The sequence below is a fragment of the Thamnophis sirtalis genome, unplaced genomic scaffold, assembly GCF_051295495.1.
Source record: "Thamnophis sirtalis isolate CommonGarterSnake01/CBP01778 unplaced genomic scaffold, rThaSir2_p1.2 scaffold_7, whole genome shotgun sequence".
NCBI classification, from domain to species: Eukaryota; Metazoa; Chordata; class Lepidosauria; order Squamata; family Natricidae; genus Thamnophis; species Thamnophis sirtalis.
In genome coordinates this window covers 46,672,354-46,697,472 of record NW_028261387.1, presented here as the reverse complement: position 1 = coordinate 46,697,472, position 25,119 = coordinate 46,672,354, and the positions used below count along the sequence as shown (strand labels likewise).

Here is a 25,119-nt window from a genome sequence, read left to right as displayed (position 1 = left end):
TTAATCAACATCCTGATGCTATGTATTCTTTTCTTCCTGTCTCCCTTTCCTAAACTACTTGTTGATTTTTTGCAAGTATATAAATTTAGTAACTGGAATAAAGTTGTGCATCAAATGCATTTGAAAAATGGGCTGAACAAATACATGTAGTCACATACTGATCCTAAGTTACAATGAAGCAACCTTTAGTAACTTCAAATTCAGAAAACCACCACAAGAAATAGCAAAACTACATTTATTGAAAATGAATTTTATACATTTAAGAATGCAAAGGTTGTTCCACATAGAATTGGTCTCCAAATAAAACCAACAAATCACATACAAAGTGTACTAAATTGTACATTGCATTTAGGAACAGCCATATGCAGATACAAAATAATTGTCATCTACCAAAATAAGGCAGAACCCAGGCACAGCGGCTAGTCAGTACCTAAGTGTAGTATAACCTGCTAGGAATCATACACAACCAGCAGTGTGTTGCTTATATTTACCTTAAGCCAGGATTTTTATTTTCTCCCATACCCCAGGCAGGCCAAAATCCAAAACTTTTGCAGTTTTGGGGGTATGTGGAATATACATCAGTGATTATTTAATAATTCAGCTCAGTAAAATATAGCAACTTGCATTTACTAGTATAATTGCTTGACCAATTAGATCTAAAAATTGCTTTAGAACAAGGAAGTGTCATCCTAGAAAAGTGACTTTCAAACAGTACTATGAGCTTGTGCAAGATGTCAAGAGCCAGCAATATGAAAGTGGCAGCCTATGGGGATTATGTGCTTCAGTGCAGCCCGGTTATGGTTATGAGTTCACAATAACATTGACAGTCATGGCAATTAAGCTTTAATGAGGTTCCTTTCAAATTAGAACTTAATACTTTTAAATTTTAATTAACTGGGATTTTTAATTCACTTTGAGATCAATACCAACAGAGCTGGGGGTCAAGATGAGAAGAAATAAGGAATCAAATTCATATGGACCACTCTAAACTGTGGATTAGGTGCCAACATTATGCATTCAAATATGTAATCTATTTTGTGACAACCCTTGCTTTAGTGTTCCCAAACATGCCATTGGAATCTAAATGTTAATGCTTCCATGCAAGGGGAAATGGCAGTGGTTTGTTTTTTTAAAGGAATGAAACAATTTAATTTTCGTAAGCTTGTTAATATACTATCCTTGTTTGTGAGTGTGGCACACAAGCACCCTACATAATATCAGGACAGCCTACTAAGATCTTGGCCACTGTCCAGATTGCAGAATTCAAAGTTAGTCTTTTGCTTATAGCAATATTCTTTATTCAACTTCACTAAAAACAAAAAAGCCACAATCGCTCTAAGGTATTTCCTAATTACAAAAGACAAGCAGAATTAAACCTTGCACTGTAAATTCAATTTACCCACATGCATACTATCCTTGCATTCATAATCTATCACACTGCACAACTACTATGTACTATATTGTCATAATGCAAAAGAAACACATTACTGTAATGCAGACAGAATGCAACACAATGTTCTTCCCTTTGAAAAGTTGTTGGCTGGTCAACTCATCTCTTAAGCTATCTGGTTACCCTGAGGGTTTTCTACAGCTTTTTTTTTATTTAAGGCTTATTAAGCACCAGTTATATATGCTACATGTTTTCAATATTTAGCAAGCACCAGAATTTAACTTCAAATCCATCATTATCTAGCAAGTTAAGCAAAACCCTAGTCTCATTACAGATGAGACACGTCCAACATGGTAATTGTAAAACTTAGGCACATAAGATACTTAAAAGCAGAAGCAAACCTTGCTTCCCTTTAGGCTTCTCTTAAGTTAAATGCAAATATTTCATTTGCTTCTTCCTCACTGACATTTCTATGTAGATTCCCATCTAGAAAGCTACTTAGAGTAGCAGGCTTTCGGATAGAGAGCAAAATGTGTGGTACTGTAAATAAGGATGAGGAGAAAGAGTTTACATTACCTACTGCTTTATATAGTAGAAAGGCACATGGTGCACTCTGGGAGAACATGTATGTCCCTATGGCAGGTATATAGCTACAGTTAAAAAAAAGTTTGTTTTTCTAAAAGTCCAGTGGGTAAGAACAGTAATGAAACAATTTATGGTCAATATAAACGGCTGATATTATTGCAAGCTGCTTCAGATCTTTCAGAAAGAACAAAGGCTTTTGGATAATCCTGGAACTGCATATCCTTCCTGAATTTGAGCAGAATACTTTAGGTTCTCTTTGTCTATTAATTTATAAGAAAAGAGCCAGAATATATTAAAGCTTCATAATTGTATTCAAATATTTGATAAAAAAAATTAATGTACTTAAAAGTATTCTGGGACATAATTTTCAGGTCAATCCTCTTTCCTTTTTTCTGTTTCCAAATGCATTATGTGTATGTTTCTTTATAATCATTGTGCCTTGACGGAGAATAAATCATCCTACATACTTAAAAATTAAATTACAGGCACAGATCAGTAATGTACATTGTGTAGAGTTGGGATTTGCCTGGATATCATAACAGTGTCAAAGAGCCCAGTGTATGCAACTACTACAACCAAATAGAAACTTTGATTAAACAATATGAATTCATGTAATTTGCATCACAAAACTATAGAAGCTCGAAATCTTAGAATCATCCTCTTTATAACTGAATGGGCTTTGATATGTAAAAGATCTGAAAGAAGGGAAGGAAGGATGACATATTGTTTCCCATTTTCTTAATATTGCCTACAAAGTATTAATGTTATTACTAGTGATCTGCTTTTTTTTTTTACCAAATAGAAAAAAATGTTCTTTTAAACAGGTTTTATAGAAATTGCCATCATTGCTCATAACATTGCTTATAGAATACATAATGTTATACATACCAGAAATATATTAAAAGGCATAATACTTCCAGATGACTAATTTTAGTACCAGCAGTAAAGTGCCGCAGGTTTTGAAGCCATTACTGGATTGAAAAGCTATCAAAAAAACATGAATAGCCCTATACAGTATTTAGCAAGAAATTTTTTGCCATCCTATGGAATAACTACTGAGAATCAGCTCTCTCACCATAGTAATTACTGCTCTGCTTCTTCTGTAATGCCTTAGCCCTTAGAACTGAGCTGTATTTTCAGACAGCACTTGTAAGACAGAACACATCATACTCGTAATTAAAAGCCTGCTCTTTCCTTTGTTGATGAAGTAACAGTCTTAAAAAAATTACCTAAAGACCAAAGCTTAATTATTAAAATCTGCAAATGCATCTGTAAGTGCGATTTGTGGAATTTTCCCCGTTCCATCACTTGTAATGTAAACACAGCATAAGATGTCATTTTGCATTCTTCAAACTTTCACAGCCCCTGGGGTAAAAAGTTTCGAGACAAAAGTAAACCATCTAGCAAAGAGCTGTTATTTTCCTGATTTCATGTAGGATGGTATTGCCCCTCGAGCAGTCAAGCCTTCAAAACGTTTGTAGGTATAATTGATAAAGACCCAGTCTTTGTTCTTGTAGTCTGTTTCTGGATGGTTACCTGTGGTCACTGCTGAAAAACAAAATTCAGAATATTAAACCATTTAATACAGAACAGAAATTTATTGTGAATATTAGAGTTGCAAGATGGGAGAATATTGTCATTCAGCTTGAATGTATTATACAGAAGATAAATAAAGAATTAAAAATCTAGAAAGAAGGAAGGAAGGAAGATCATCAAAGAGCACGATATCAACCCTGTCAAAGAATGAGGAGACAAATTAAATCAGTGTTTAAACTCTGAGAACTATTTTTTTAAAAACATTCAAGCATTTAATCATGTATGAAAAAGAGATTCATGACAATGCATTTTGTATAAAAAATATCAAAAAGGAAGTGAAAAAAGACTTTAAGATCACAAAGATGCCAGCTGCTTTATATCATGTTTACTCTACAGCCCTGGCTAGCCTTCTTTTAGTTGTAATATTAAAACTGGACTGCAGTCAACACCTCTAAATTTAGAGTTTCTTTTTCTTTTTTGGCTCCCATTTCTGGGATTCATCTACTGTAACCAGGCATTAATACAGATAATCTCTGCTTAGCTTCTGAGATCAGCCAAGGCCAGCTAAGTATTGCCATCAGCTAAGGCAAAATTAACAGCAGGGATATGCAAAACATACAATTCTAAGAAACGCTATAACAGAGGTATCAAACTCAAGTCGTCATGGCGGTGTCACGTGACGTTTCATTTCATTTCATTTATTTGGAATTTATAGGCCGCCCTTTTCCCTGAGGGGACTCAGGGCGGCTTACATTCATAGGAAAGGGGGGTGCAATATAAAACATAACAATATGTGAATAAAAATAAACGGTAAAACACAACTTTCATTCAACACTCAACACTCAGGCAGGGCGAATTATGAACTTATTCCCAGGCCTGCTGGGATAGCCAGATCTTAAGGGCTGTGCGGAAGGTCTGGACGGTGGTGAGAGTGCGAATCTCGACGGGGAGGTCATTCCACAGGGTCGGAGCTGCTACTGAAAAGGCTCTCTTCCGCGTAGTCGCCAGTCGACATTGACTGGCGGATGGAATTCGGAGGAGGCCCAATCTGTGCGATCTAATTGGTCGGAGGGAGGTAATCGGCAGGAGGCGGTATCAGGACTCCCCCCCTTTGCTAAACGGGCATGGGCAGCACGTGACGCGATGGGCTCACAGGCCAGGAGTTTGACAGCCCTTCACTACAATATTCTAATTTTCTTTCTGATAATGTCAATCTGGACATTTCAGAACTGGTCGTCTCATTTCCTGGAAATAAATCTTCTGTAATGGGAAATAGTATTATGAAGCTACTGTTTTGTCAGAAGAAAAATGGAACATTCTAATGTTCCCAGAATCCTCAGTCTCTGGAGGAGAAACTTTGCATACAATTTAAGAGTAGATATGACACCCCAGAGACTCTAGTCTCTACTACAGATCCACCCTGCTCCTAAGTGAAGAAGCCTAAGGATTTGCAGTGATTTTTTTCTATGAAAAGGCTATTACTTGAGAGAATCAGTGAAAGCTAACATCTCACTTAAGAATAAAATAAAGCAAAAAGATTAATAATATACCTGCAGATTTAAGGATATCAGATTCCGGAAATTCATCAAAGTTTGATGTGTCATCAATACTTTTGATTTCTATGGAAATTGCCGCAGGTCTCTCCCTGTGAAAGAGAATCAGGGTTAAATAAATGGTCTTGCAAGGGAAAATATTCTGTTCTACCGCAAACCGAATATACATCATGAGTGTTTTCGAAACTCAATCTTGACCACGCTCATAGTTGTCGCAGTCTTTCCCTATTGTGTGATTCAATTAAAAAACTGAACAAAAACTGAGAAGAACATACTGTACCTGATATGCTCCCAGTCAACTCCTTCAAAAAAAGGATTTGTTTTAATTTCTTCAACACCTGGAGCACCGATTCGATGTTCCCATTCACAGCAAAATCTGGAGACAAAGACACCATGGAGGATTCAGAAGTATTTAAATATGAACTACTAACTAGAAAAGAAAGTATCTGCAGCGGACAAATACATATATTCATTCAAAGCAGTGGTGGGTTCCTACTGGTTCGGACTGATTCGGCCGAACCAGTAGTGGTTTGGCGGTGTGGGTCACTGGAACCAGCAGCAACCCAGGCCTGCCATGCCTTGAACTGGTTCTCCATGCAGCACTATAGGCGCCACCATCTTGCTTTTTGCTTCTGCACATGGGCAGAACAATTTTTATTGCACTGCATGAAACGCCCACGCCCACGAGTGAACCAACAGTAGTGCCTGCTGGAATCCACCCCTGATTCCAAGACAGCACAACTGTTTCTGAGGCAAGCCTGAATAAGCTAAAAAATAGAGTACTAGTGCTGATACAATGCTACTGCTATAAACAAATTGGGGGAAAAAGTGCAGGACCTTACAGCTTTCCAGGGAGCTAGAGAACATACCGAGAAAATATCATTTTTGATATGATGTATCAAAATACGAAATCAACATACTAATTAAATACTGTTTTTGTATGAAAAACACTGTCCCCCCCCCCCAACCTTTGCAATTGGAGATTCGAAACTTTCAATTTCTAGAAAGTAATACATACAGGAATACAACCCCTCCTCACTTTATTCAATGTGATCAGGATGCATATCTTCTCATTGTAATATTGGCATTTCAAAAAAATAGGAAACAGTTTAAGCCCTCATTGGATGGTGAAGGTGGACTAAGCCCAACACAATTCTATGCTAAGGTATTAAGAGCACTAGTATTCTATTTCCTTCCTTAATAATCAGTCAGATACCTAAGGGAATCCCACAAGTGGAGACACACGTGAAACAGCATTCACCCATTCATGTTCCTCAGTAATAGTATTCAGAATCAGGCCACCTCCTGGACTGAATATTACATACAATAATGATTGTAGCCATGTTAGCTATACATTCCATGCATTTATTCATGAAATGTTAATTGCATAGGTTAATTGCATTGGGGGGAGAGAGAGAATTAAACACAAAAGAACATAGTAAAAAAACAAAGAAAAGGCAAGGTACCATTTTAAAAAGCATCAAATTGTAGGCAACTCTCTTGAATATAGGATTTTCAGTTTATGCGGAATATGGACCACTTCTCTTGTTTGAAGGAAATGGAGTGCATGTTCTGGAATACACCCAGCTTCTATGCAATACAAAGTATAGGGAAAAGTGCTAGCTGAACCAGATTGGGGCGGGGGGAGGAGGGGTTGAAAGCATTGGCTGAGGAAAGGGATAGAAATGGTGAAGCTAGAAAGAAGGCAGGTGGGCCAACAGATTACTGTTGGAAGCAAGGTAGAGGACTATGCACATCAACCATGGTAGATTTGCTGTTCTGAGCTAGGCTTCCTTAACAAGCATGAAGCAGAGCCTGGATCCCGGCAAAACCTCTTTTATTTACATGACTATGAATTCCTTTCATTCACAGTCAGCAAGGCTTGGCAAACAGTCTTTCAGAGGAATATTTATCAACACGAACCTTATCTTGCTTGGTGAGCTGCCAGATAACTAGTTTCCAAACACAGGGCAAGGCAACACTTGGCACAGTGTCTCTTATAATCACAAACAGAACTTTCCTCTCTTGTAATGACCGAAGGAACAAATTGTTTTCTGCAAAAGCCCACTCCCCATTCGCTCCTCTTTTGTTTCCCATGGGAGGGGTCAATCACCTCCAAGGTGTGGCTTTACTCCCAAGTTGATCCTGCTTTCTTTAGATTTTTTTAGTTGTTCTTGTCTTCTGGCAGCTCTGCACATTCACACACTGGGAAAACGCTCCAGCTGTTTCTCTGCCTCACTGCTTTCTAGCTCCCACTCTTCCTCTGATGCAAAGCCCTCGTCTGAGCTTTCCTCAGCCCCCAGGACTGTCCCATGTTCCTCCCCAACATCTTACTGTCTGACTCTGCTGCCAGCTCTGCTGGCAGGCCACATTTGCTTTCCAATCTAGATTTTGTTCTTCTGAAAATATGGATCAACCTAAATATTTTGCATTCAATTTCTGCCAAATCATGGCTTACCCAACAGTTCAGGAAAATGTCTAGAACATGATATGGCTTGTTTCTAGCTCAAAACGGAGCTATTTTTTCATTTCTTGAACATCTCTACTTATACTCTTGAATATCAGTGCCCAGCTTGGGATAGTTTATAAAGCACAATTTTATACTTTCAGAAAATGACAACCCAAATAATTGAAGACTGGATATTAAAGTTTGTGCAATGAAAACCAAAATATCAGTTTCAACACTCTCCAAGACTTCAATGTTAGCAATTATAGTTCTAGGTACCTTAAAATGAGATCTTTGGCTCTCTCAGAAATAGGAACTTCTGGGGGGAATATTAAAGTCTCTTTCCAATTCATTACTTTCTTGTATGTTTCTTGAGGCGTCTCTGAACAGAAAGGAGGGTAACCTAAGAAAAACATTATAAATGTTAGATCAGTGAGCAAGCCTATACTGAAGCAAGCCTATAGGTTACCAATTCCTAGCTCCATATATTTCATTTGAAAATTAAACATTACAACTGCAAATAAAAATCAAGATAACATTACACCTCAAGTTGCATTCTGTTTAGAAATCAAGGAGCAGATTAAGATCTGTGACCATATTATAGCTCTAATTTGGATCTACTATGTTATCCCTTACCAATTAGCATCTCATACATTATGACTCCAAGGGACCACCAGTCACAAAGCTTATTGTACCCTGTCTGCATGAAGACCTCTGGAGCAATGTAATCTGGCGTTCCCACGGTGGAGAAAGCCTGAAATGAAACAGTATTTATTTAATGATTTTAGAAATATTCCATCTGTAAATAAAGGATTGGAGTAGCCGAAGAACATTATGCAAGACATACTGCTTTTGTAATAATTCCCTGAAACAATCTTGGGATGTGAAACTTGGAGATGGGATGGTATTTTCTTTCTAAGTCAATATTTAACACAAATGTACTTCTGGTGAGCAGTTTACTTCAGACTGAATTATTTATTAATGCAAATATAGCATTTCTATTTGCTAAGTCAGTTTGGCTAACAGTTGCAATACTTAATATCAAGTGTAATGTCAACAAATATTGAGATTGTGCTGTTGTTTGCATTCTATCCCCCAAAGCTTTTCCCAAGTACATATATCTGGCATCTGTCTGCAATACCTTAAAGTAGCTGTTCCTTTCTCCAGGATTTCATAATCCTGAGACAAGATGTGTTTGCTTTATAGCATGAAAAATTAACAAAAAGTTTCACTTGTGCATTTTCTGTCAGATCTTTCAAAAATCACATCTGAAGCTCGACCTGAATACTTGTGAGGAACAGTATGATTTACCAATGGAGGAAAATCTAATATGCGACTGGCCCATGTCCTCTATCAATATCAGCATTTTTATATGATAATATTAGAATGCAGGTTATTTTACTTCAACTTCCAATGTCCTCAAGGAGTTTGTAGGATCTTCTAGACTAGTCACAACACTGCTTTCTGGCATTATATCATCTACATATGTAAAAGGTTCCTCCACAGAAGAAGAGTACAAATTAAATGAAAGTCCCTCCTTACCTCGAGCAGCTAAAGATTTTCTCAGACTCCTGAATCAGGTCTACTACAAACATTAGCAATGCTTACCACCTGTACTCTTCCTATAAATATATGAGCTTTATCTAACCTGCACTAACAGAACAGAGAAATAATTGCAGAAGAAGTAATTATACCAGAAAAGGGTGTCTCCTCCCCCAGTTCCATTCATTTCCACTTCCCTTTTCAACTATTTCCATTTGGTTTAAGAACTAGAATCCAAGTTTGTTTTTCTTCACTCTTCCCTTATCCCCTTTTTGTTTGTTTTGGTGATATTTACAATCACATACTTATTTCCAAGGACTGTCCTGTTTGTAATCTTATGTGAGCCACTAAAGGAATTTCTTCTTGGTTGAACAGCAGAGAGTATTCCTTCAAATGAAGCAATATAATATAATTATCCAGAGAACATTACCTACCAATTGTCTTCTGTTTCTTTTCCAAGTTTCTGCTTTTCTTTTGGAGTTCATATTCTGAAAAGCTGAAGATAAATAACCAAAGATAAATGACATTGAACTGTTTTAATATACTGATACACTGAAAACAATAAATATTTATAACATGGTTAACGTCTTTTTATATATTTGCTCTGAATTCTAATGGCTCACATTCTCTCCCCTCTTCTTCCCAAAAAATGGAAGAATAAACTAGAGGAAAGTTGCTGTATATGAATGAATAGCATTAATAAATATTTATATAATATATAAATATTTTATAGGTATTTTGAAGCTAGAAACACCAAGAAGTCAAAAACATGTACATAAATTCTGAACAAGCTACCAAACTTCACAAAAGTATTATAGGAAGGCAGCATCTCACCTGCTTTATTTATCAATTACTGCTAAAAGGGTATCTACATGCTGAACTGAAGATACAATTCCAAGATAAAAGCATTTCAATATCTAAGCTTAATGGGGTTATCCTTAGGCATAAGATAAAGCTAAGCAAGTTTTATAAAAGACATTTAAATCACACTAGCACATGTTTATTTTTTTTTATACAGAGACCAGTACTATTATGCGGCAGACAAAGCATTACTTTTAAATGAGCAGAATCTTTTTTATTGCAAATGCAATTCTGGGGGGGGGGGGGGATCAGACAGAAGAAGTTTAGGGATGGGTTGTAAGTTTAAACAATCATTAAGTGACTGGTTATGAAGTAATGGTTTTTTCTTTTCTAGTCAGTATCTTTCTTTTATGTTTGTATATTGTGCCTGAACATAGCCTGCCTGAAAGCAGAAAACATTTTGTATGTTACTTACTTTATATAAGTTACTTTTCTGCTAAACAGCAAGATAAAAATACTTAAAATTAAATAAGCATGTGAGAGCCACCCACAAAGGAAACAAACTCTTCTAAACATATAGACCACCAGGTGGACTCAGAGTGGATAAGAACAAAAGAATATTTGAGAGCACTTATTATTTGGGTGATTACAAGTTTGTTTAAATGATATAAAAAGGCTTACTGAAATCACTAGGGAGATTATAGCTCAAATTCCTATAGAATTCTGTTCTATGTGCTTTCTTCAGTCCTGTGCAAAGACCAAAGTCTGACAGCTTCACATGGCCCTGAAAGTAAACAATGCAAAAATAGGAGAAATCAATAACAGCATAGCCTTCAAACACTAAATACTTAGCAAATATCACACTTTTGGTGTTCTTTTTTGATAAACTTTTACATTAAAAAAAACCTTCTGTATACTACACTCTTTGTATATTAATCACATAATCAGATATGCAGAATCAGGTGGATTCTTTAAATACATTAAGAAAATAAAATGTAATATAAGTAAGCATCCAAGGTATCCTTAATCAAATCAATAGTATCATGCAAGGATTCACACAATGACACATTGTGTCATTCCACGATAGGCACCCATCGTTTTTCTGTTACAGTGCACAGAAGAGTATACCATGCAAAAAATGGAACACTTAAAAAATAAATAAAAAAGAAAGTTCTATTAGATGCCAGCCAATTATTGTTTGGGAATCTTCCCTGAGAAAAACCATATATATTTTCATTTTCAGAAAAATTAGAATGATCAGGATTGCCCAGGCTGCAGAATGCCCTTTAACTGGCTTGCATCTTGGGCCATTATGACAGAATGCAAACATGCATGTTACATGTTCTCTAAATGCAGGTGTTTAGTTAAGATATTGCGGAAGAATGCTTAAAAAGTATTTCAAAGCATAGTTTGCTTTCAATCAAAATCATTTCATTGTCATGAATCCACTTCTATACATAAAGCTCCGAAGAAGCAACCCCATTTCAATATGTTCTTTCTTGAAGGCCAAAGAAAGCATACTAGCTAACAGAACTGCATCTTTTCCTTACTTATTTATTGTGCCCCCTGCACAGTATTTCAAGTGCCAATTACAATATTTCAAATAAGAGCTAAGTCACAGGTACTAACAACAGACTCTCAGTGTCCACATGATTCCCTGAGTCATCGTTTGTCATCGTTTGAGAGGTATTTCTTTACCTAAACAGAGAAACAGAATAACCATGGGCAGGCAAAAAAAAAAAGTCAGAGTAGGAATGATTTCCAATTTCCTGCCAGTTTCCCCATTGGCTTTCCCTATGGGAAGCTGGCAAGGAGTGCTGGAAATGTTGATTATGTGCCACAGCAGTGGCTACATTGCCAAATTTCAATCCTATTGGACTGATGGCTCCCAGATTTTGGACACATTCTCTAAGTTAACCCATTTGAGATATATTGATTCAAAAATTGTTGCTCTGTGACACACCATTTTGCTCAACTGAAGGTTACACAAACAACCAAACAGACATGAGAGTTTTAGTAGTATATAGATTTCAAACCTAGAATAGTTTTATTCTGTATTAGAATATTAGCTCTATTCTAGATAATTTTATTTAGAATGAATCTAAATAATTAAAAGATGATAAAACCTAGCATTCTAATAGGAAATGTTAAAGAAAAGCTAGCCAAAAAATAGCACTCATACTTTACTGTCCAAGAGAAGATTATCTGGCTTGATGTCACGATGAATAAATCCCAGCTGATGAATTGAATCTATAGCTAACACAGTCTCTGCTATGTAAAATTGAGTCTCTTCTTCTGTAAGGGTATCTTTTTTCATTAATAATGTCATCATATCACCTGCATGCACAAAGGAAAATGAAGGCAAGTTAATTCACCTCTTTTATAAACACAGTATCAGCACTTCATTTAACTGAGTTTATACTATAAAAAGTACTCTGTATTCTTTACAAATCTTTTTTTTTCTCTAGAACAATTTCATCTATTCCTTTTTATTTATTTGCATCCTGACTTTATTATTTTTACAAATAACTCAAGGTAGCAAATATATCCAAGATACCTTCCTCTTCCTATTTGTCCCACATTAAAAAAAAAACTTGAGATAGGGGGGAGGTGGGGGGAAAGAGAGAGAGAGAGAATGACTGGTCCAAAGTTACTTCATTGGTTTTTGTGGCTAAGACAGAAGTTGAACTCAGTCTCCTGCTCTTTTTACCACTAGAAGTTTAACAGATATCATTCCAAACAAGCAAAAAATATTTTCACATTCTGAAAACCTGCCACGAATTATTTCAGGATGTTTTACCCTAATCAATGCTGTTTTAAAGTAAGTTATCAGTAAGGATATATAAAATACCACTACTACTGATACCCATCCCATTACAATTATAGTTGTCTGTGATATCAACATTAACTTTTGAATATACTCTTAATTCCTTCACGCCTACTATTTCTTTTTAAAACAAGCTTCATATTATTTTGTAGCTAAGAAAACTAGTAACTGCAAGTTTCGCTAAGACTCTAAAAAGATAGATGTTGCGCAATAAGCTGACAGGCTTTGATTACGTTTCCCTCCTCCCCTAGCAAATATGCAAAATGGAGCACAATCATTACTTCAGTAGGAATTCCAGCACAAGCAACAGGCCAAAACTCTCACATACTACTTCATTTTTCCAAAGAGTTTTCACCTATTAACAAGAACTAAATTCAGAAATCAGAATGTATATCCCCAACTGCTTCAAATAAACAGCTTAAAAGTAAACAATTCAAAAACAAACAACAATGAATAATTACCTCCAGGTAGAAACTCCATGATAAGATAGAGGTTTAGCTTATCTTGAAAGCTATAAAACATTTTTACAACCCACAAACTATCTGCCTCCACTAGAATGTCTCGTTCTGCTCGAATATGACCAACCTGGAGATGGATATATAAATGAATGTGTTTAGTTACAGGTACCATTTTCAGATATTTGTAAAAGGCATTCAGGCATTTCTACCTGTCATAATTTTAAAACGAATTATTTTTATGAATACCCAGTAGCATGACTGCCATTTGGGACACATAAGCCATCATGAAAATAACAAACCATAGTCTAATACAGATACTTTTCGGTACAATATACATTAAAATCTTTGGTGACTAGATGGGAAGCATATGGTCCTTCATATATTGCTGTTACAGCAAAAACAATGATTTACTGTTGGCCATACTGACTGGCTTATTAAGAAAAATATATACAGGGCCGCACTATCCTCCACTGCTTTAGCATTAGTCTTTTTTTAACTTTTGAATCATAATTTCTGGCAGATGTTCTTTTCATTGTTACTTCAGTATTTATTTTGTTAATCACTTGCATTTCCACTGTGCAAAGAGTAGTCTGTAAATTGCAAAATTAATACTAATGATGTAGCCAAAGAATATTTTAAATAACATGCAGTTGGAAAATCTGCATTAGTAAGTCCTTTCAGAAGGGGGGAGGTTTTCAAATTACATTTTAAAAGTGATCAGAATATCCTTCTAGCTGGGTCTCCTTCAACATCTTCAGCAGATCCTTAGTAGATAAACAGAGCTCCTGGTTAAAGAATGATGAATCATTATAGTTAGGACCTGCCCACAATAAAGGAAAGGTATTTATATGTTAGACACTTTTGAATTTGGTTTGGAACACAATGGGTGATTGGTGGAGCAGAGCCAGGTCTGATGTTATGTGCAGTGAGGGACACCCAACAGAAGCCTGGCTACTGCATTTGTGACCCACTGTAGTTTCCATTAAAGGCGTATCTATTTAAAGAATCAAAAGCTGAAATGATTAGCTGGAAACATATAAACACATAGAAATAAACAAAATTGTTCTTAATCGGTCAATTTGCCTTGTAGTTACTTAGAATGCAGTACTGCAGGCTGCTTCTGCTGACTGCCAGCAGTTTGATCAAGGTTGACTCAGCCTTCCAACCTTCGGAAGTCAGTAAAATAAGGACCCAGATTGTTGGGGACAATATACTGACACTGTAAGCAGCTTAGATGGGGCTATAAAGCATGTAAAGCAGTATGTAAGTGTAAGTGCTATTAGTATAAAATAACTATTCATTCAATTCTGGTTCCTTATATATCCCTCATTCATTATTCACAATTAAAATGACTTTCAGAACAATTTCTACAAATGTTCAGTTAAGTTCAATGAGAGTTTACTCCCATGTAAATAGTTTTTGTAAAATGAATGTTAAAAATTCAACAGTATCTAAATGAAGATGGAAAGGATACAAATTCAAGAGGAGCTCCTCTACAAGCATACATTTTTGCTAGAGTAAAGTTCCAAAAATATCAGAATTCATACTCAGTCAATGTAGTGACTAAAATGACTGTTTTTGTTTCCTCAAGAAAAGTATCACTTACCTTCCAGAAATTCCAGTTATTTTGAAAGTGGTAATTCAAGAAATCCAATTACCAGTCTAAAGGCTTGATCAAAAAACATGTTTCCTCCCCCAAACTTCAATAGCAAGAATTAGATGGCATAAACCTTTTGGAAATTGCGTTTACCTGCTCTTTTTCTAGCATGTCAGCTTTTCGTAGGATTTTCATTGCATATACATGCCCTGTGTCTTTCTTCTGAACAAGCCGCACCTAGAAGTTAGACACCAGTTGTTTTTGTGTTAATACATTTTAGATATTTCAGTTTTTCTCTGCTAAGGTTAATAGTGACAGAAATTGACCTCTTTCTTTATAACAGCATATACACCTATATCAACAGGAGGAAATCTTGTACCCTCCACATGTTTTCAGCTGCCACTCCCATAAGTCCTAATCAAAACTTCCAGGACCTATAAGACTTGATGTCCAAAATATAATCTAGGACACTGGGTTACCTACTTCTGTTTCATTGCGGTAAAAATGCTATCTAATAATGAACACTAGCCAACATGGATGGTGATACTATTTTAAATATTTGTGTATCACTTCGCAATGTAAAAATCCTGAAGCTGTTTACATCATTTATCAAAATGATTGTAACTTTAAAACAATTCCTTTAAAAAAAACAGTTATGAGAAGGCAGCGTTACATTGCAAAGATGTGTTCACTCCCTAGGACAGATGCAATCAGAGGCGTCTTCAAAATCATCTCCAAAAAATAATATTGGGGCATGATTACCAAGAGATAACCAAAGATTCTGAATAATCTGTAACAGGACTACAACAACATGATGAAACTTCAAACGAAACAAAAAGGCAGCTCCATTCACTCGTTATGCTAAACCATGGCATAAAGGTTTAAGAAAGCAAATGGTTAAAATGATTTAATAAAGCAATATAACAAGATATAAAACATGGTTTATAAACCACTATGACTGACGGATTCATTAGTCTAAGTTAATACCAAACAGAAACATATTATGATGTATGAATCCAATCTAAGGTGCAAGCAATATGCTTCCCTAGTTGATAAATTAAAACTTTTAAACAGTTGAAAAAATGAAGTTAACTGATGTTAGCTGATTTTCAAATTAGCCAATTACTGTCTTCTAATTAAAATAAAATAATCAAGTTTTTTTAAAAAAAGAATATAATATTAGGATGCAGAAATTAGTAGATTATTATGGAGATCAACATGAAACTCCACATAATTTGGTAAAAATAGAATAATGTTAAAAATCAACTGCCTAGTTGATTTTTTGCCAGTTGTTTTAGAAGGCATACTGTATTATTGATATCTTTTTACAGACATATACAAAGAACTGCTAATCATAACACATGCACTAAAAGCAGAGTACCGAAAGCTGTGTATCTTTTTATGTAAATCAGCATGCTTTTTGGACAAGAAATTGCCATTGTCTTCTTTCAGGATATTTTTTTCAGCTTCTCAATTTAGGTTTTAGAACTGGTACAGACCCCAATGAAGTACTAGCCAGGAATGAGCCTGATTATTTTCCAAGCCCAGAGCACATAGAACAGGCTCTGCCATTTGCTAAAACTTCAAATCATTAGTCCCTCTAAAATTATTAGTCTCAAAATCGTACCTCCCCAAATGCTCCTCTGCCTATTACTTTTAAAGACTCAAAATCCTCTAGTCCAAGCCTTGTTCTTTTCAGCCGCAGAAACTCTGTCTCCTTTCGGGCATGTGCTGATCTTCTTAGTCTTTTCTAATATATTTTTAAAGGATGAAACAACAACAATTAGAGTATAGTCATTCACAGTGATAGCTTTGGTACATAATCACCAACAAGTTTTAGCACATGCAATAATACCTCTTCATCTTTTAAGCCTTCTTCTTCCATCACTTTTTCCAGCTTCTTTTGTCTAAAAAAAATTAAAAATACCATGGATTAGGAAATCCCTATCTTTGTCTAGATGCATACAATTTCTATATTGAACAAAGTCATTTGAAGAAACAAGAAACAATGTATTATTGTAGAGTTTGTACTTTCACTACATTCCTTCATTAGGACTAAAACTGATGTAATTTCAGAATTAAATTAAAAAATTAAATTCAGAATATGTAATTTGTCAATATTCTGCTTGGTATATATAACTAAATTATTATCTTTTTATTTATTAAAGAATAGCACACCAAAGTATGAAAAATGATGTGATTACAGGCAAAACAAGTTTTAGATATTATGCAACCCAATATAAGTCAATTATAAAACATCGTACTACTTTGATCAATATAGGTTTGTGATTTAAAAAAACAAATAGTTGAGGTAACAGGGAAAAATGTAGAAGCTTCATATCAAACCCCATCTAATATTTGATCCTCAATGCACGAAATAATTTCACCATACTACAGAGTAAATGTGAAAAGCACATGTCATATACTTCCACATTAATTCTCAATTTTTAAAAGTAAAAGTAAGTATGACAAAACAAAAGAGAAATTGCAGTATAATTTGAAAGAGTATTCAAACTTCTCATACAGGCAGTCCTCAACTTACAATCACAATTGAGTCCAAAACTTTATGTTGTTAAGTGAGAAATTTGTTAAGTGAGTTTTGTCCCATTTTATGACTTTTCTTGCCACATTTATTAAGAGAATCACTGCAGCTGTTAAATTATTAACACACTTGTTAATTGAATCTGGTTTCCTCATTGATTTTGCTTGTCAGGTCTCAAAAGGCATGACTCCAGGACACTGCAACCATCATAAAAGTGAGTCAAGTTGTCAAGCATGCGAATGTAAATCTCGTGACCATGGGGATGCTACAACGGTCATGTGTGAAAAACTATCATAGGTCACTTTTTTCAGTGTTGTAACTTCAACCGGTCAGTAAATGAACTGTTGTAAATTGAGGACTACCTGTATTATATTATTACCTTTCTTTCTATAAAAAGCAGGGTAGTTCTATCCTTATCATAAAAATGATCTCAGTATAGATTCAAAGTATTAAAAAACCCATTAAAATAAGCATATTGCTGCAAAACCGCTTAGAGAGGGCTATAAAGCATTGTAAAGCGATATATAAGTCTAAGTGCTATTTCTTGCATACAATTTTTACAGGTCTTTAATTCACAACTTACAAATGGCATGACTATATACTGCAGAAGACGATTGTCCACCACTTTTTAAGAAATCTTTCCCCCCATAACTGATCTTCTTAACTGAAAAGATTACTGACTCCCCCCTCCTCTTTAAGTGATCAGAGGCCATCACAATTACATCTATCATGTTTAACTGCAAAGACAAGGAACAGCCAACTCAAACCAATACTTCCAAAAGCCTATTCAGTATGCAAAACTAATATGATCTAACATGGTCCTTTAAACCTAGTAAAACCAGTAGAGGAGCCTCACATTTACTTCTCCTGTGGAAATAGGCCTTTAGTAGAAACACAGCTTTGTATTCTGTTCCATTATGTGCTCCAATGAAATTTCTTAACAAGGAAATACTTCCATTACAGCAATAAGTAGCAAAAGGAAGGAAAGGGTGGGTAAATAGACAACTGTGGTTAAAGGGAAAACTGATATTATCATTTTCAATTTCTGACTAGAATGAATGAACTAAATAGCTTTATATAAATATAGCATCTCCCTCAGAAATGAGTTATTTTCCATTCCAAAATTTATTAAAAAGAAGCCGCGAACTTCTAATTGTCTTTGTACAGTTTTATGTCCTTCACAGCAAAAAAACACTACACTGTGTTTCATTAAGCTATTCTTCAGAATCCCAAAATCTTTTTCTTGCTTCTTTACTGGTGACGAAGAACACCTCAGCATTCATGAAACATTGGGATCTTCTTTGCAAAGAAAGACCATTTTGTACTTGTATATACTGAAAACTATTTCACATATTAATGCCCACTCCCTACAGTGTATCTAAGGGGAAAAAATGAGAGCATGGAAATAGGTTTCCAAAGACTTTACCTTTTGCATCAGATGTATACTATGTACTGTAGTGTGCCCCATGAGAGCAGATATGTAATGGAAGGAAAAAGTGTGTAACAGCATAGCCTCCACTGTTGTCTGCATCGTATCACAGTCAAAATTAATTGGATGGATATTACTCTGGCATCTACCATTAGGATTGGACTGATTGATAATCAGCTGTAAAATTGATTTTAGAATTATGAAGACCCAACAAATTGGATTAATGGGAGAAAAATGTTTAAAAAACAACGAATATATAATGAGATAATTGATATAACGGTTAAGGCATTCAGCTAGAAATCAGGAGATTGGGCATTCTAGTCCTGCCTTAGGCAAAACAGCATCTTGGTACCTCACTTTAAGCTCCAAGTGAATCATTTTTCTCTCAGCCATAGAGAGAAAATCAAGAAGACAATGACAAATCACTTCTGAAAACTGCCAAAGAAATTGCAGGCTTTCTACCTTCACAACCTGTATGTGTGCACAGATATTTTTTTCCCCATTTTTTCATTTATTTAATTAGTTTTTACAGTCACTCAACTCAACCCGGTGACTCTTGAAAAGTCAAATTATTAGTAAAAAGTAATGAAAGATCCATTACCCTGGTTTATTCATCTTATTAATATACTTATTTGGGTGAATAACATACAAAATAAAACTGATTCCATAATAACTGAACTGAAAGATAAGTGTAACCGTTGGCTTAAATGTTTCCATTATTTAGTTATGCACTACCCTCCTTTTCAATTTAGGCTGTTACTTTAGTCTCCTATTCAAAATAGCTTATCTACTTTCCATATACTAATGGACTGAACAGAGCATCTTAAATTTTTAATACTGCATTCAGGTACAAAAGTTAGTCCATCAATAAAAACCTAATATTAGACTGCCTGATCAACAGCTAATTCATTCATTACTGGCTTCAAAATAGAAAAAGAGGGAAAGAGGTAGAAAAGACTGTTAAATTAAAGGTTTCATTCACTGAAGACTATTAGCAATGCAAGATGAATGCTAAGTTATTTGTATCATTTACAGGTATACTTGCTTTTTAAAAGAGTCAACCTACCCATTTGAACTGAAGCAGAGGGAGGGGGGTAGGAAGGTACCCACTCAAGAGTTATTACAAAAACAACTTAAATGTTTTGTGGCTTAAGACACAGCTATAAAACTTTAGTGTTTCCATAATGGGAACATATTTATTAGGTCTCTATTCCATCTTCCTTTCAAGATTTCAAGTCAATGTACACAATAATTTTTCCCAACAGCTCTACCATAGAGGTGGAATTAGGAGAAACTGGCCAGCCCAAAGTTATCCTCTGAGCTTCAGCTGAATGTGGAATAGAATAGAATAGAATAAAGATCTCCACTCCAACATCTTAACCACAATATCACTTTAACCTCCAAGAGGAGAACTAAGTGAAAATACACCAGAATTCAGAACCTGTAATGTAGTATTAGAATAACATTGGGAGACAAGAGGAAGAGCTGCAGTGTAAATAACGATCATGCAAAAGGTATCTTAGTCCACAAAAGAAAGGGGCATGGGAAGTATCTCTCTAGTTTTCTGGAAAATAAAAGTAAACTGCTTTCAGACATGCAAGATTCTGTCATTGTAACACCTTACAATAAATATAGTATGGTTTGCGCTTCTTGTCTAGATTACTTCAAAGGGCTGACAGAACACGATCATCTCTACATTCTATAACAAAAAGTCTTTTTTAATATATAGCTACCTCAACATCAAATACACATCTTTAACTCATTGTCTTTATAACTAATGTTTGTCAGCCTCTTTTAAAATTGAGGATAACAAGGTGGGGTAAATAATTAAATATTTACTCACAATAAAATTGAAGAAATGGAAAACACATAATGGAGAAAGTATATCAGAAATAAGTATGATGGCAAAATAATTATTTTGTGCTTCCTTTGCTACTAGTGAAGACTGAATAGGGCTGAGGGTGCAAGTGTCTGCTTATTGCATACTAAAATGTGTATGTACTGGAAATGGTTTTCTTTCCATTGACCTTATACACATGGTATTCAGCTGCTAAGATGGTATTTGGAAAGTTATAGTTGTTTTAAGATGTCAAAATTTGTTTTGTGTGGGACTTCTTTCCCCAAACTTCTAGCTAACATGACATATAGAGTTATAATGCAATTGTTCATACAACATTGTCTTCATGTATACTTAGCAATAATCTAGAAAGAATATAGGAATAAGCAATATAACCTACAACCAGTTAAGAGTATTCCAATTACTTTGTACATTATATCTAGCACACTCTGTATTTGTGTAAAATATGTCTTTCAAAAGCATTCACATTAGTCCAATGTGAATCTGAGCTCTGCTAAGTGACTATAAAAAAGGTAGCAAATGTAGTTATTTAAACTACATTTAGTTAATGTATTGTGTAATATAATACAGTTTAGTTATTTAAACTATGAAACTAGCATTATGTCACGAGGGGCATAGAAACATGGGAGTACATGATAATAAAAACAGAGTTTAGAATTTGTCATTTTAAAGAACAGAGTCCAGCAAATTTGAGCAAAATGTGGAAATGTTTGTATTACATTGCAAAAATAATTTTGTCTAGTATTTCAGTAACAAGCTGAAAATCCTGGAATTTAGAACAATTTTATACACTCAGTGATTTCATAGGTATTTCTACTGCCATCTCATTTTATTACAACTCCTTTATAAACAGCATGCTACCTACATTTTTTAAACACAGAATCTTAACTTTCTATCACGTTTCTTGATTATGTTAATCAAACTTACAAATGAATTCTAGAATCCAATGTAATTTGTAAATTTCCAGCCTCAGTTCAAGAGGATTAATTAAATCAGAGTCGCTCTGAATAATCCAAAATAGTTCTTCCTGGTTTCTTTTCACCTGGTCTTAATTACCATTTATGAGATAAGACAACAGGCTCACCCATTGCATCTTAATTACTATTACTCTCTTCTACTCCCCCACAATCTGAAAACTTAATCTTTTATTCCTCCAATAAAATTTAATTTTAATAATTTATAGAGCGAATTTAAGTAGCTCAACACACATGAGTGTTCCTACCAGTTTAGTTCGGTTCAGCCAAATAGGTAGTAACTTGGCCTGCCATGCCACTGAACCAGTTCTCTCGGCGTCTTGTTTTTGGCTTTTGCGCACTTTTTTTTTAGTAGTGTATGCGTGCATAGTGCGCATCAAGTGCATGTATGCGCAAAATGCATGCAACATATCCCTGAGTGAACCGGAAGTAGCAGCAGCCAGAAACCACTCCTGGCACACATGTACCTTAAGAATTTCCCCCTCATTAGGAAGTATTCTTTATTGGCCTTGCTCCCCATCTTTGAAGTAAAGGAAGTGATGAACAACATCACATCCAATATCATACTGCACGGGATCCCAATCTCCAGGCTATGGACCGGCATGGGTTTGTGGTCCACCAGGAAACAGGCCATGCAAACAAGTGAAGTCCCATGCATGCATGCACAAGATACAAGCAATGTGCAAGGCCACGTCAAAAACTGCCTTCCATGGAACTGGTCCCTGGAGCTCAAAAGGTTGGGGATTGCTATCATATTGACACTACAAGGAGCTTTTCATTGTTTATACTCACTTTCCCAACTACTATATTTAATATTGTGCTTCTCTTCTGTTCTTAGTGCCCTTTAAAAATGTTTTATGGTCTTTAGTTTATGCAATAACTTCTAAACTGAATATTGAGATATGTATTAAATACTGCAAATGAAATAAAATGTGTATGTACTGGAATGCATTTACAAAAAAGTATTTTCTGACAGCTATCTAAAAAAATACAGAAAGCGGTTAAGGACCTTCCATAGCAGAAAAGTTTTTTTTAAATAAAAATATATGATTTAAAGGGTGAGATTTGCAGGAAAGACAAAAAATGTACTTAGAAAGGCTGGTTTTGATTATCATGCTCAATCAAGCCAAGCATATTTCGCAACACAAGTTATGTTTATACTGGACACCCTGAAATCAAAAGAAAGAAAACATTAAACTAGGGGAAGAGAAACAGCTTTTAATTTAGGAAAAATTTCCACTCATTTTCATAAGCCAGACTAGTAGGGTAGTCAAGAAATATTTACTGTTGGGCATTTTAAAGAAATGTTACAAAAACTGTTCAGCCTAATAAAAGATCAGTGCACTTGAGGCATTCAAATTTTTAATCTTGAAATTAAGAAAGTATCCCATATTCATCTAACAATATTTTACCTCATTTCTCTTTCTTCATGCTGGGCAATCAGATTACTGTAGAAGTTTTCTAATGTCACTTTTGTCATTGTAACTCGCTCCTTAGTATGGTTACTCATAGATGAACAAGGTGCTGGACCCGTCATTGCCATAATTACTTTAGAAGAGGGGAAGAAAAATAAACAGATTTTGAGGCTAGGTTCTTTACATTCTTTATGCTTAATTGAAGGGAAGATTCATACTGAACACACAGAAATGCAATACAATAACAGATAGTAATCCAAACTGGAAGCACATTAGAAGACCATATTGTTACAAAATAATTTCACACACTAGACTTCCTCTTTTTTTTTTAACCCGAGTTATAAACAAGGCAGAAAGAAATGCAGTATTTATGTTACTAAATAATGTTCAGCTCCCTCATTCTTTCTTTTAAAACAAAGCGTAAAAGATGACTCAAATTACTGGAACTCAAAGGTAGCAAAGGCAGCAAAATTGGTTGCAAAGCTGCCAGTACTTTAAAAACGTTTAAAAAAACAGTTTTAATGAAGTTCCTATGCCTATTTTCACACCAGCATAATTAGCCAATCTGGGACCACCTTCAGTGCTCTTTAAAAGAAATGGTATGCAGTTGCTTAGAATGCAGTTGAAATTTCTCCTTAGTTCGACCCCAAAAAAGTCTTTGAAGGGATATTCAAAAAGCACTAACAAGTGTTTTTTTTTCTTGATTTGACATCCGAAAAAGTTTCCTGAACTATTTGCAGCTGCTACTCAGCCATTGTTCATGTACGGTAAGAATCCTAATAAATCATCACTGGATCATTTAAATCCCCCCCCCCTTAAATCAAAGTCTTGCGCGTGCCAACCATAACTTGGGCACAAATAAAAGGAGTCGGGTACGCTTTCCTCCCTAAAAAAAAGAAAAAAGAAAGTTCCCCGGAAAGGAAACAAAAGACCGCAGGTGCGGACAAAAGAAAGCAGAGGAGGAAGCCGCCAGGTGCGCGACCCGCTAAAGATCGACAGAGCCAGTCTAGAAAAAGGGGGCGAGAAAGCAAGAGCCCCCCCCCTTCTTCCGCCGAATACGGCCACGCCACCAGAAAGGGACGAGCCCAGCCCAGCACGATGGGCACCGGAGGAGAGGTCTTCGCCCGCCGGGCACAACTTTTTTTCAGGGAAGTAGAAAGGTGGACCCTGAAGACGGAGGAAGGACAAGGAGGCGCGGGGAGAAGAGTAACTTACCAGCGCCCTCTTCCAAATGGGGCAGCCCGGGAATCGAAAGAAGAAGCCTCGGCGATGAATTCCCGCTCAGGCCCCGGACACGAGAGAGAAAGAGACAGACAGAAAGCCGCTCCGGAGGCCTAACCCCGCCTCCCCCTCTGAAGAAAGCCGCAGCCTGCGACGGGACAAGAGCCAGCTCAAAAGCCTGGCCTCATCCGCATGCGCAAAAGCTCTCCAGGTTCCGCCCTCTTTGGGAGGCGCGGCTGGCTGGCTGGCTGGCTGGCTGGCTGGCCGGGGTCTTGGCGGAGGCGGGGTCGTTCAATTTGTTTAGACGAGTGCAGAGGCGCGCGTGCGCCAGTTCCCTCTCCGGCTATTGCGAAGTTGTGATTAAACCCGCTTTTGAGCGTATGAAGAATTTGGCGGTTTTCTTTTTTCTTGTGCAACGCGAATTGTGCGTTTTGCCACTAGGCGTCTATTATACGGATATATATATATACAAACAACGTATATATAATGAGATAATTGATACAACGGTTAATATATATATATATATATTTTCCAGGGCAGTACTTGCTCCCGAGTAAATATGAGTGTGTTTCCAGGTTGCAGCGTTAGCAATTATTAAACTCAATGGTGATGTTAACTGGTAGGACATCTGTCTGTTCTTGTATATAAAGTTATTCAAAAGTGTGTGTCGCTAATTTTAAGGAGACGGCTCTAACCTCCACTATCAATTCAGAAGTGCCGCAAAGTCCGATCAAGTTAATGAATCTGAAATGCAGAGCAGGCAGTTAGGTACTTATTCATTGTTTTCATTCATGTGGCTTTTTTTTCTAAAAAGTTCTGGAGTGTCCAGAAAGGGTAATGCAGATAAGAAAGGAGCATGGCTTCAATTTCATGATTGGCTGCCATTTTGACTTTTTTGACTCTCACTCAAGACATCCACCTCCCCACCCGCAGGATTTATTTTAT

At 35.9% G+C, this 25,119-nt stretch overlaps 1 protein-coding gene across 1 annotated transcript; it reads right to left on the bottom strand.

The window, feature by feature from the left end:
• Positions 1 to 221: 221 nt before the first annotated feature.
• Positions 222 to 24,333, bottom strand: STK38 (serine/threonine kinase 38). Its single transcript, XM_014056582.2, has 14 exons — positions 24,169 to 24,333; positions 22,951 to 23,086; positions 16,591 to 16,642; positions 16,363 to 16,485; positions 14,889 to 14,972; positions 13,142 to 13,265; positions 12,036 to 12,190; positions 10,535 to 10,637; positions 9,487 to 9,548; positions 8,147 to 8,264; positions 7,790 to 7,913; positions 5,345 to 5,440; positions 5,062 to 5,156; positions 222 to 3,523 (listed from the first exon to the last, which is right to left on the bottom strand). Exons 2-14 carry the CDS (start codon positions 23,079 to 23,081, stop codon positions 3,390 to 3,392), a joined length of 1,401 nt encoding a protein of 466 aa, XP_013912057.1. The 5' UTR covers positions 23,082 to 23,086; positions 24,169 to 24,333; the 3' UTR covers positions 222 to 3,389.
• Between the last annotated feature and the right edge of the window lie 786 nt (positions 24,334 to 25,119).

Bases quoted from the DNA above. Each gene is read 5' to 3' on its own strand.
- STK38 (XM_014056582.2), bottom strand. From the start codon at position 23,081: ATGGCAATGACGGGTCCAGCACCTTGTTCATCTATGAGTAACCATACT. The intron at 16,643-22,950 runs GTAAAATATTGT...AATTTTTTTTAG, and splicing joins CATGAAGAAAGAGAAATGAG to ACAAAAGAAGCTGGAAAAAG. The intron at 3,524-5,061 runs GTATATTATTAA...TTTGTTTTTCAG, and splicing joins TGATATCCTTAAATCTGCAG to CAGTGACCACAGGTAACCAT.